General features: G+C 36.6%; 1 protein-coding gene, 1 long non-coding RNA gene and 1 pseudogene across 3 annotated transcripts in view; 2 read left to right on the top strand and 1 right to left on the bottom strand.

Annotated features, from left to right (window-relative positions):
- LOC109391954 (glutathione S-transferase A3 pseudogene) overlaps positions 1-2,322 on the top strand; it is a 12,931-nt pseudogene extending 10,609 nt beyond the window's left edge.
- TTC17 (tetratricopeptide repeat domain 17) overlaps positions 1-12,931 on the top strand; it is a 97,008-nt gene that overhangs the window by 16,950 nt on the left and 67,127 nt on the right. For both annotated transcript variants that reach the window (XM_019659949.1, XM_019659948.1), the window contains exons 2-5: positions 3,137-3,226; positions 9,618-9,787; positions 10,438-10,549; positions 10,784-10,915. In XM_019659949.1, coding sequence (XP_019515494.1) covers positions 3,137-3,226; positions 9,618-9,787; positions 10,438-10,549; positions 10,784-10,915 — 504 coding nt within the window. The remainder of the gene's footprint in view (positions 1-3,136; positions 3,227-9,617; positions 9,788-10,437; positions 10,550-10,783; positions 10,916-12,931) is intronic.
- LOC109391962 (uncharacterized) overlaps positions 7,372-12,931 on the bottom strand; it is a 67,937-nt gene continuing 62,377 nt past the window's right edge. Inside the window, exon 3 of the long non-coding RNA XR_002125962.1 lies at positions 7,372-7,569. This is a non-coding gene — a long non-coding RNA (uncharacterized LOC109391962). The remainder of the gene's footprint in view (positions 7,570-12,931) is intronic.

Here is a 12,931-nt window from a genome sequence, read left to right as displayed (position 1 = left end):
ATGGGAATATAGTGCTCCTACATTCATTCCCCCTCCCTCAATTTTTCTTGGGAAAAAAACTCATTTAAAAATACTTATATAGAGTCATAACTACCTCTTGAGGTCTGGACAAAGTTGCAAAGTTCGATTTTCTATAGCTTCCTTATGTTAAGGTCTTTTGTACTTTGGCCACTGGCTGTAGCTTTTACATTTGCTCCTGTAAAAATTTGGTGTGCTATAATATATTACAAATAATATATCACGTTTTTGTGAAAAAGGTTAATAGGCTTTGAATTTAAATCAGTCCTTATTCAAGCTTCCCCTGCCCTCCCACATAATACTATTGGGAGTATGTTCAACTACTGTGAAAAGAGAAGCAAAATGTTCTGCCTCTTGTTGAGATAAACAGCATTTTGCTTGTAGGCCTTTGCTACATTTGATTGTTTAATAGTGGAGAGTTACAGCTCAGGGGACCAAGTATGGGCCTTGCTCTTGTATGTTTAGTGCCTTTTAAATTCAGAACCCAGTTTTAATGTAAATTCCAGTATAGTGGAAAAGCCAGGGAGCAGTGAAAGGATCTCGTCTTAAAAGGGGACCATGAGAGATGGTAATTATATAACGACATGATAGGAATCCTGGAGTTCAGTTCATTGCAATGATGTACATGAATGGAAGTTGCCCAGGACTAGCTTCTCTTTTCTCTGGCCTCTCTGAGACGGTGGAATGAGCAAAGGCAGATGAATGTTAGCTGTAGTCATCCAACTCGTCTTTCCAGTTGTCATAGTGCATGTTACTAAAGCCACCAGCCAACTTTATTTCACGTTGTTCTTATTCCCTGTTTTTAAAATACTTTTTTAAAAACCTCTCGTATTCACCAAGGTCTAAGCAAGGCTATCTTCTGCACTTAAAAAGCTAGCTCTAAAATCAGCCAGTTGAGCTGATGTCAGTTTCTTAGAGCTTACGAGGAGATAGTTTGTTCTCACAGCAGAACTTCCTGAAGGGCTGGCATATAATTTGACAACCTAACACTATGGGACAGCAAGAACTTCATCTCGTCTCTTAGTTATCATGGCCACTGTCTTAGGTTTTCCTGAAATTCAAAAACCGTGTGTGTATATCGTTTTTTCTTTATTATAAATGTATTATATGTACATTACAAACAATTAAAAAATATACAAGTGTATAAAGTAAAAATATGAATGTATAATATCTCTCCTCTTTACCCTACTTCCCAAAAGACACGGCTGTAAACCGACATAGTTTTGTACATTATACTGACTTGTATATATCTATATCTATAAAAATACATGTCATTTCTTTTAAAAATAATAATATACTTATTCTTTATTTTTAGTTAACTATACATTGTGAACATCTTTCTATGACAGTAGATCATGTTTTCTGTATCCCATTCCACTGGATAATGGATTTCCCTATTCCCTTATCGATGGACTTAGGTTGTCCCTTTTTTCTTAGCTAAAAGTGTTAGAGTAAGCATCCTTGTATATATCTGCCTCCTTGTTTAAGAATGTCTATAGGGATTTGGACGCCAACCCCTTTGGAGGGAGATGCTTCACAAGAGTAAAGCATCTATGCAGACATCAGGGCACAACATGGAGGAGGGAGTGGAGAGACGGCCTGAGCTTTAAATGGGGAAACCAGGAGACGGTGTCATGGTGGGCAGCTGGGGCTTCCCTGCTTCAACGGACGAGGCAGAATGGAGCCTATCCAGTGGCTCTTGGCCACAGCTGGAGTAGCGTTTGAAGAGAAATTTATAGAAACTCCAGAAGACTTGGAAAAGTTAAAAAACGATGGCGGTTTGATGTTCCTGCAAATGCCAATGGTCAAAATTGATGGGATGAGGCTGATACAGACCAGAGCCATTCTCAAGTCCATTGCCACCAAATACAACCTCCGTGGGAGAGACACGAAGGAGAGAGCCCCGACTGCTGTGTATGCGGAAGGTAGGGCAGGCTTGAAGGGAATGAGTGTGCTTTTCTCAGAAGGCTCACCCGACCAAAAAGATGCCAAGGTCACCCTGATCAAAGAGAACAACAAATCTTTATTTCCCCGCCTTTGGAAAAGTGTTGCAGATCCACGGACACGACCACCTGGTTGGCAGTAGACTGAGCAGGGCTGACTTTCACCTGGTTGAACTTCTCTTTTATGTTGAAGAGCGTGACCCCAGCCTTCTTTCTGGTCAACTTCCCTCTGGTGAAGGCCCTGAAAACCAGAATCGGCAACCTCCCTACCGTGAAGAAGTTTCTATAGCCTGGCAGTCAGAAGAAGCCTCCCCTGGATGAGAAAACTTTAGAAGAAGCCAGGATTTTCAAGTTTAAATAAAGCAGGCATGGATACCCAGCTCATGCAGGACCAGTATTCTCAAGTTTTCCAACAGTGAAGTTCTCTGCTTAAATTTAGACCTTGCCTGTTCTGAGACTAAGAAGCTTTTCCAAAGTAATTAAATAAACTCATATGAGCTGGGAACAAAGGATGTTTATAAGATAGTTTCCTAGAGGTTATATTGTAAGGTCGGAGGGCATGCACTTTTAACATTTTATGTTATCAAATACCCTCCAAAAAATAAAAATAAACATACAAGCCTGCTACCAGCATATGAGGGTTCATTTTTGCTGCATCTTCAACAACATAGTTACTTATTTATAATCCAGAGAACATGAGTTATAAATAATCTGAAAATTATGTTATTTTTCATTTATGGTGTCTATAAATAGCTTTCAGAAATAGGTGCTTTTAGTGTTTTCCTTTTATTGCTTTCTTCAGCTATGGAATGTGCTATCAAGAAAAGACAATCCCTTATTATTATGACAGGTGTGAAATACCTTTTAAGTAATTTACTTTATCATTCATTGCCAAATACTTTTCTTGAATAATTCTTATATGACCAGTCAAGTTAGAATATTCACTTCAAAAGCTTGTTCTTTCAAGTTGGAGTTCAAGGGACAGCTATTGAACCTACCAACCTCTTTGCTGAAGTTTATATGTGATCGTTTTTGAAATACCCCTTAAGTTTTACTGAGCACCTGACACTGACTATAATGGTGATTGAACAATAATTCAAGGCATGGTAAAGGATACTTTGTTAATCCAAACAAATGTTAATGAAATCTGAGCTTTATTTATTGCTTGCTTGCAGGTGGATTCACCAATGAACTTGAAGCATCCCCATGACTTAGTCATATTAATGAGACAAGAAACAACAGTTAACTACCTCAAAGAATTGGAGGTGAGGCACCTGGGCATACAACATGCAGCTGAAACTTGTATTTCACAGGAGCTATTGTATTAAAAAAATTAAACTTTATTTCTTAAGCCTGATTCTTTGACTTTTACAGGAATTTACTACTTTTAAATCATGTTTTTAAAAATAACGTCTAATTAGAGTAACCTTTGAGCAATCAAAAGGGAAACAGACTACCCTAGCCTGGGCTTTACGCCTGATTCATGACTCACATCTCTTGAACAGAGTTTCCATGCAGAAGTTTTTCCATCAAGTATGAAGAGGAATAATCTCTGGGAATATTTTCGGAAGGAGAGTTTAGGTAAAATATGAACAGGAAGAATGGTTTTAACACCCTATAGAAATATAATTTTTGGTAATTCCCAAGTAGTGAAAATTAGGGTCTTGCTGTTGTGTTCTTATGATTAAGGTGAAAAGTGTTCATTACTTTGCACCTTGAAAACTTGAAATTTATTAGTGCTAATAAAATCTGACCTTTGTGTTTCTGTCATTAATGTTATTAACTGATTTTGCTTAATGGCAAACAATATTATTTATTTGAAAAACTAGGTTTTTTTCTCATAAAAATCTCTGCTTAAAAGTTACAGCGTAAACTGAATCAAAATTTTAAAGGAACTATAATTTGTAGAAAAAGTAGTCCAATTTGCAAAATCAAATTTAGAAAATTATTGGGAGTAATAAGAATAATAAGAGTCAGATCAGAGTCTTGAGAGCTTTGAAGCAATCATAACAATCATCCTCATTTTAGAGGCTAGGAAACAGACCCAAAGACAGTGAATTGCCTGATTTCATATAGCAAGTTAAGGCAGAACCAGAGGCAAACACCATTAAAAGCTGATATACCTATTAAACCAGGTAGCCATTCATTTTCTGATTATGTAAAAATCCGGAAATTCACTTGTATCAATTCAAACTAGTACATCTATCAACAGAAATAGTTACAATTACATACATTTTTAATTCCTGTGAATTTAAAAGAAGGAGCTTTTAGCGCATATTAACCAGCTCTGCGTAGGTAGTAGTACTGTTACAGTATTTATAAATCTCATCATTTTTTAAATAGTCTTGCACCTCTTCCTACCAGTTTTATCACTTATATATTTGGAAATGTTGATTTTTATGATACTAGGAATAAGACAATAAGTATAGGGCTTCATTTTTGAAAGCTTGATCTGTTTTTATTTAAGTACAGCGTTCAAAAGATGCAATGGTGCAGAAAATAGTTTTTATTTTCAAATGCACAGGCACATTGTGTATGTTTAATGCTATCCCTTTTTTAGGGAGCAGTGTGATATAATATAAAGAAGAGACTTAAATCAGAATGTATATGGGGGAGGAAAGCCATTTCCCAAGTCAGTGAAAATGCAAATGAAAAATATTGACTCCATCAATTTTTGGTTAAAATAGTGTAATGACTTTGTACTTAGTACACCCCTTCTGCTTGATATACACATTAATGATGTATAACATACAAAATCAAAATCAAATGTAACCAGGCCTAAAAGCAACATAAACATCTCCATGGACCAGAAATGGAACAGAAACACTAAGTTGAGAAAGTGCCTGAAGCTATAAACCCAGTGATCTTCAAGACCAGGACCAGGCTGTGATGTCTGGTAGTTTGGCTCTGGAATAAAGGGGAATGATAATATTCCGTAGAAGACCAAAAAAAGGAAGAGAACTGGGCTTACTGCTGAAGCCTGGGATTGAGCCATTCTGTTCATGAAAAGAATCGGGGGGGGGGGGGGGGGGGGCAGTGTGGAATCAATAAGACAAAACAAAACCTGATGACCTAAAAAGGAACTGAACCATCCAGTGGTTCAATAATTGCATATTCCATTTCCTGAATACCAGTTGAGGGCAGAATATTACTTTGGGGTAGAAACCCCAAACCAAACTTTTAATATCTATTTCTAGACTTGAGAACTGGATAGAACCTGGAAGCAACCACAAAACTGCTAGACACAGGAAATGATCATGGAATGGTTGGGAAGAGAGAGACAGACAAAGATGGAGAGGGCTGAAGGATGATTCCAGGGTTTTTGATCCAAGAGATTGAAAGGATGGAGTTGACATTAGCTGAGCTAGAGAAGACTAAAGGATGTGTAGGATTGGGGAGTTTATGGAAATCAATGATAGTGTGGCTTTGGATGTTGAGTTTGACGTACCTATTAGACATCGAAGTGGAGACATCAAGTAGGGGGGTTGGTTCTTCAGGTGTGGACTCGGGGGTAAAATTCTGGCTGGTAAATTTGTGAATCATTGACATGTAGACTTAAAGCCATGAGACTTGCTAATACAGCTTATTTACGCAGTAGTGACAACTAGATAGACTTCCTAGATATCAGAAGACAATGGAGGAATAACCCAAAGTACTAAGGGAAAAGCAGTCAAACTAGAATTTTATATTTTTTTTAAACCATCATTCAAGAGTGAGGGCAAAGCAAAGATATTTTCTGACCTACAAAGACAGAGTTTGCTAACCACAGACTCACTTAAAAAAAAAATTAATGTATGTTTGCAAGAAGAAAAGTGAGCCCAGTGACAGCTGTATAGAATGTATAATGGTGAGTAAAAACATTGATGAAAACGTTACTAAAGTTGTTCAACTATTTATTTTTTGTGTTTTAAAAGGTAAAACTAGATAAAATTAACAATATGAGGTTGGGTTGAAGCATGAGCAGTAATTAAACTGATCGTGTTAGACTCTTTTGTCATATTCAGGTGAAGGTAAAAGTAACTATTAATTAAAATCCTGTTGAAATATTTATGGGCAAACATTAAAAATTTAGTATTGCCAAAAGAAATATGAATCTAGTCAAACCACAATATAATTTGTTTTTCAATATAACTGGTTTCCACTATCATTTTAATATTTAATTTTTGTTTTAAAAGATTATTCTTAAAAGAAGTCTGTAGGCTTCATTAGATTGCCGAAGAAGTCCATGACACAAAAAAATGTAAGAACTTCTAGATCCTCCTATCAATATTCAGGAAATACAGAGGATACAGGAACGTGTTAAACGAAGCTGGGAAATAGTCAGCAAAATCCCAGTTTCTTTAACAAATAAAAGTTTTTTTTAAAAGGAACTAGAGCAATAACCAGTAGATTAAAAAAAAATTTAAGAGACAAATTAACCAGTTGTAGTGTGTGCTGACCTTGTTGGATTTTGATTCAAACAAACTGTATTTTAAAGAGAGGGGACAAAACTATTGGGAATTTGAACACAGACTAGATATTTGATATTAAGGAATTCATATTTTTTTAGATGTGATAATGGTGGTGGTGTATTTTTTTTTTAAAGAGTACTTTTCAGAAACTGAAATATTTCCTATGAAAAATTTAACCAAAAATATAGTAAGGGCAAGCACTAAAATAACAGAAAGGCAATCTATAGTTTCAAACCTACAGATTAAGATACAGGAGGAGGGGAGGGAACGTAGAAAATGTTATCACGCACATGACAGGCAAGAAAAGAGAAAAAGGCAACAAAGTAAAAGAATGATACACCCAAAATAATATGGGTGCAATAAATCAAAATAGATCAGCATTACAATAAATTAAACTTACTGGTTACAACTGAGACTGTCAGATTGGATTTCTTATTTAGACCAGCTATATGGTACATTTAAGAAATATGACTTAAATAACACAGAAAGCATAAACATTAAGAAAACAGTTGATACAGTTGACCATTTTAATTAAAAGCTTCTCTTTAGCTAATGACAGCATGAGCAAAATTAAAAGATAAGCTACAAGCTGGGAGAAGATATTTGTAATGCATATAACTGATAGCAAATGAAGTCACACAATTACTCTTTTTCATAAATTTCTACAAATTGAGTTTTTAACAACCTGGAAAAAATGGGCAGACTTGAACAGTCAATTCACAAAAATATCTCATAGAGCCACCCGAGTGGCTCTGTTGGTTAAGAGCTCGCTCAAGAGTTTGAGCTCTGAGCAACAGCAATACGATTCCCAGCCCGAGTTGAGCAGCCGCTGAGCTGCCAACAGGTAGCAGGATGGCTCAGCTTAAAAAAAAAAAAATTATCTCATAAATATATTGAAAATATATTCAATTTTATTAATGATTGATTAGTTAATATAGTCTACATTTTGTTACAGATAGTCAACTTTTGCCTTGGCAACAGACAACCCAAAATCTCAGTGCTATTCTCATGAAAGAAGGTGGAGGCTTGAAGAAAAACAGCCAAACAATATAAGCCTGTTTGACATTAACATACATCATCTCTACTCACACTCCTTTGGCCAAAGCAGCTCACATGGCCCAGCCTGGAGTCAGCAGGAGCAGTAAAGTCTAGTTTACCTACAGAAAAAGAGGGAGGATGGAACAAGTAATTGTAAACATCACTTAGTGACACCCTAATAATCTTAATGGCTGAAAACAATAAGGCGATACTAAATGTCACTCGGATCCTTATGCCAGGACCCAGGCTGACAGACTGACTGACTGGAATATTGCCATTCTTAGTACCTCAGGGAGAAGAAAGAACGTGGTGAAGCATACACTGGCTCTAAAAATGCTTCCCTCTCCAAGGGTCAAATGGCACTTCTCACGTTCCACTGGCCAAAGCAAGTCCTATTGGCCACCTTTGAGTCCAGCACAACAGTGATGTGCATTCCTCTTAAAGGAGGGGCAGCCAAATCGTTAATAGCAATATGGTCTATGGCGATAATACAGTCTCCCCCGATAACTGTAACAAGATAACATTCCATGCCCATTGAATTGGCATAAATAAAAAAGTGATAAAACCAAATGTTGGTAAGTTTGAGGGGATGTGGGTATTATCATAATCTGTTGGTAGGATTCTGATTGTTCCAACCACTTTGAAGAGTTAATTGACAGTGTCTAAATAAAACTGAAACGTGCCATCTTATGTGACTCCAAAGTTTTACCCCTGCTGGAACTTTCACACGTGTGCACAGGGAGACTTTTATAAGGACATCATAGCATTTTTAATAGCAAAAAAACTTAAGCGAAGCAACCTAAATGTTTACAGGAAGATGGATACCATAATACATTTTTATGTTTCATTAAAGTGAATTTAGAGTTGTACTGATCAATGTAGTAAATCTCAAAAACATAATTTTTTTTTAAAGATTTTTTTTTTTAATTGGGAAATTGAGGGAGGGGAACAGCGCTGGGGAATCGGGAGAAGGGGAACAGAAAAGTTGCTGTCGTTTTGTTCTTCAGTCTAGTTGTGGAAGATGTTGCTTCACTGGCCCAAGTTGGCACCATCATTGCACTCTTCCCGGGCGAGGCAGATCAGTCGCCGGCTTCTGGATGGCCGCTCACGGCGGTTGCTGGCCGCTCACGCTGGCTGCCGGCTACACATTGTAGCTTATGGCAACCCACTGCCGCAGGGAGCTGCAGCCTACGCCGTCGCCGGCGACTCATGGCAGCCCAGCTCCAGGTTGAGCTGTTGTTCAGCATCTTAGCTGTAGAGGGCAGTGTCACTGACCCTCATATGTGGGATCCGAACCGGGGCCCTCTGGAGTCCCAAGCCAGCTCTTAACGAACACGCCACTCAGCTGGCCCCATAATATTTTTTAAAAGTTGTAGAATAATACAGTATGATATTTATATAAAAATTTTAACTTATAAAATAATGCTATATGTTGATTTGGGATGCATATATATGTATTATGGGTAATATATAGTAGAAGAGAATAGGGAAATATAGTAATATTTTATCAAAATATACATGGAAATGATACCTTAAACAAATTCGGGATAGTGGTAACTTTGGGAAGAGAGAAGGAGTTCCAAAGCAGGAAAAAGGGGCTTCAACTACTTTATTTTTCTTAAAAAAAAAAAAACCAATCTGAAGTGACTATGGCAAAATGTTATATGACAGATACGGGTGGTAGAAACGTGGGTCTTTATGTAATTCCTCTGTATGCTTGAAAAAAAAAAAATTAGGAGTGGTAGGAATTCACCAGGAACACAGGGCATTAGAGGAAGCTCTTCCAGCTAGCAGTATCAACATGCCCTGTGTCTTAAAGGACTGAAATATGACGTGTTTAGCCAGTTTAAGGTACGGCAGTTCTACCTGTTGAGCCATTCTGGTCCAGGGAAATGAAGCTGACTGCTGCAGCTTTGTAGGTAGTCAGAGATCATATTATGAAAGCACTCGAGCGCCACTATTATAACGTTGTTACTTTCTGTGTGTGGACACCTGTTTCGAGAAGCTTATTTATGTCAGTTAAGTAACTGAGGGCATATTCCGAATCCTCGGCTTCCCACAGAGGATTCTCTGACTTCTTCAACACGTTCAATTCTCTTTTCTCTTACAGGGTGTCTAGACTGAAATATTTGAAAAACCTATTGTGTTCTTATTGTCTTCTCAACAGAAGCAATTAGTTGCTCAAAAAATCCACATAGAAGAGAACGAGGACAGAGACACAGGACTGGAACAAAGACACAATAAAGAGGATCCGGACTGCATCAAAGCCAAGGTGCCCTTGGGGGACCTGGACCTGTATGATGGCACATACATAACTTTGGAGAGCAAAGACATCAGGTAAAAAGATGACCTTCCCTTCCCTCCCACCCCCCAAAATTACATTTTCCTGATCAGACCTTTCTCAAAGTAGTCAGAATTATTTCTCTAATGAGAATAAGCTTCAATCACAGATGAGTTTATTGAAATTTGAAAGTTCAAAGTACATACAGAATTCTTACAAATCAATTAAAAGTATTTAATACCACAACAGAATATTGAATAAGGTATAGTAAAAGAAATACAAATGGCTAATAAACATGTGGAAAACATACTTCTCAGTAATGACCAGGTAAGTACAAATGAAAACTTAGTTTTCATCTATAAAATTGAAAAACATATTTAAAAATCAGTAACCAGTAGAAATGTAGACAGGTTGTCAACAGAAGTATAAATTTAACATTTCTAGAAATAATTTAGCCATGTTCTATTAGCTTTTAAATGTCCCTGGTCTTAACATTCTGTAACCAACCTATTTTTTCTGTCACTCTTGATTTATGTTGAACTCCCAAAATATTTGACTCTAACAACAGCTCTGTGAAAAAAGGTATGAATGTTGACTAATATTGGTTGCAAAGCTGAGATATTTTGAGAATATGGTTCAGTTAGGGAAAAATTAGATATTTTTTTCACCATTCGTTCATTCATTGCTTCTTGCTTCTTGATTTTAGCCCAGAAGATTATATAGACACAGAGTCTGCTGTCCCTCCAGACCCTGAGCAACCTGATTGCACTAAAATTCTAGAACTTCCCTATAGTATACATGCTTTCCAGCACTTGCGAGTAAGTAGAGAGATTTGGGTGTTGGGACTTTTGTTTTTGCATTTTTTAAAAATTTAGTCCCTTATAAATAACTCTTTTTTCTTTCTTCTTCCAGACAGCTTTATAATTTTACAAATATCTTGTATTTCTTAAGATTCTGGGAAAATAAATGCTATGAGATACCAAATTACTTGTGATCTTTTTATAAATCCCCTTTTTCTGTCTATTTTTCAATTTTTTCATTTTTCTCTTCAGGGTGTACAAGAGAGAGTTAATCTTTCTGCACCTCTACTACCTAAAGAAGATCCAGTCTTCACATATTTATCTAAACGATTAGGAAGGAATATAGACGACATAGGTCACCTCATCCATGAAGGCCTACAGAAGGTAAGTCACCAGTGACTTGAAGAGCCAGGAGACTGTGTGAACAGGAGATATTTTTCTCTCAGAAATTACCTGCTTAGCTTGTTTCTGTCTAGAGAGTGATTTTAAATCATGATTACATTAACGTAAACTGTATAGTTCAAAGCTAGGGAGAAACACTGGTAGTCCAGTCCGCTTACCCAGGAAGGGATGCTGAAAAGTTTTACTTAAATTAATGAGAAAACAAATTCCAAACTAATATAAGCAACAGAGCGTATAGGCTAGATGATATATTTTGAGTGTGAAAGGAAAGTTAACGTCAGTGTCTTTGCTGTATATACACATAATACATAAGATTATCACCATTCCCTAAACAAGAAAAAGAATCACCACCACCAATAAAATCTTGTAATTTTCTTTGAGGGAATATCTACTTTAAAAAACTGAAATAGGGAATAATGCAACAGGACGCAAGAATTTAAATGTATCATTCAGGATAACGGAATTAGAGAAGGCTTTTGCTCTTCTCTGTGCCTGAGGGGCATCATACAATGTAGGCTAGTTTCTAAGCAGTGTTACAGTGTACTAAGGAAAATGTATAATTGCAGCATTTATATACATACAGTTTATTGAAATACATTATACATTTTATATAAATATATGATTATATGTGTAGCTAAGTTACCATCTTCATCTTGTTTTTCTGAAGGTAATGTAAAACATTGCATTCCCTGAAGTTGATGAGTAATAAGGGGAAACTGGCCTAGGATTTAAAATACCCTTCAGTAGTTCAAGAGAACGATGAAGATGGTTTGGACTAGAATGGTTAGTATTGGAAATGGAGGGACTTAAACTATTTCAGGAAATATTTAGAAGCTTAGAAGCCTATGAATTGGTTATGAGATATGGGGACTGAGGGAAAAAGAGGAATCAAGGATAATTCCTCAGTTTTTGGCTTAAGCAACTTAAAGGAGGAGCCGGACTGGGGTGGGAGAAGAGAAGATGGAGTTCTGTGTTGGCCACGTTACATTTGAAATCCCTGTATGAGTCTGGAATTCCAGGAAGGGTCAGAGCTGGGTGTATGGATAGAGAATAGTTATTAAGTAGGGAATATTTACAGCCATGGGACTGGATAAGGTCACCTGGAGGAGAGGGCAGTATGAGACGAGGCCACTGAGTCCTGGGTCCTCCCATATGTGGCTGTCACACGGGCGAAAGGCCAGCAAGAGAACAAAAGGGCGTCCAGAAGAGCGTGGTGTCCTAAGAGCCAAGGGGGAACAGTGCACCAAAGGAGGCGGGAGTAATTAACAGTGACATTCGAATGTTTATACATTTGGGGGCGATTTTATGAAAAATCTGCCAGAAAGATTTTTCTCTAGAGATTAACTTTTCTAATATAGTGTGATGTGTAGAGTAGCCTGCTCAACCTGATGTTTTCAGTAGTTCACGTAGACTTTTAATTCATCTTTTTGTTCCAATTCATAGTACAAAGTCTGAAAATAAGAGATAAAAATGAAAGCATTTGTTGATTTGAAGGAAAACTTTCTCAAAAGGCTATCAAAAAGGAGACGGAATCCCAAGCCCTAAGTCATTTGTGAAAGAACGTAGTATTTCTTAACCAGCTACACATAGTGCTAAAATCTTTAATTACATTACTCAAAAATCATCTACTTTCCTTGAAGATGGAGTATATAAGGCTGATTAACACAGAACAAGACTTAGTTTTAATCTTAAAAATAACTTTTAAAAATAAAATAATTAATCATTGTAAAAAACTCAGATTATTATTTTAAAGCTCTATAAAAGGGAACATAAAAATTATAATTTTAAAAAACTCACAGATAATTACTATTTTATAATATATTCTTTGGATTGTTATACATTTTTAGAATTAAAGCTTAATTACTGTTCTAGAATAAATTTCTTTTTTCTTTTTTTTTTTTTTTTTAAAGATTTTTTTTATTTTTTTATTGGGGAATTGGGGGACGGGAGCAGCGCTGGGGAATTGGGGAAGGGGAACAGACAAGTTGCTGTCCTTTT

This window comes from Hipposideros armiger, unplaced genomic scaffold (assembly GCF_001890085.2).
Source record: "Hipposideros armiger isolate ML-2016 unplaced genomic scaffold, ASM189008v1 scaffold_309, whole genome shotgun sequence".
Taxonomy (NCBI): domain Eukaryota; kingdom Metazoa; phylum Chordata; class Mammalia; order Chiroptera; family Hipposideridae; genus Hipposideros; species Hipposideros armiger.
Note: the sequence above shows the minus strand (reverse complement) of the source record. Positions and strands in the feature narration are given on the sequence as shown.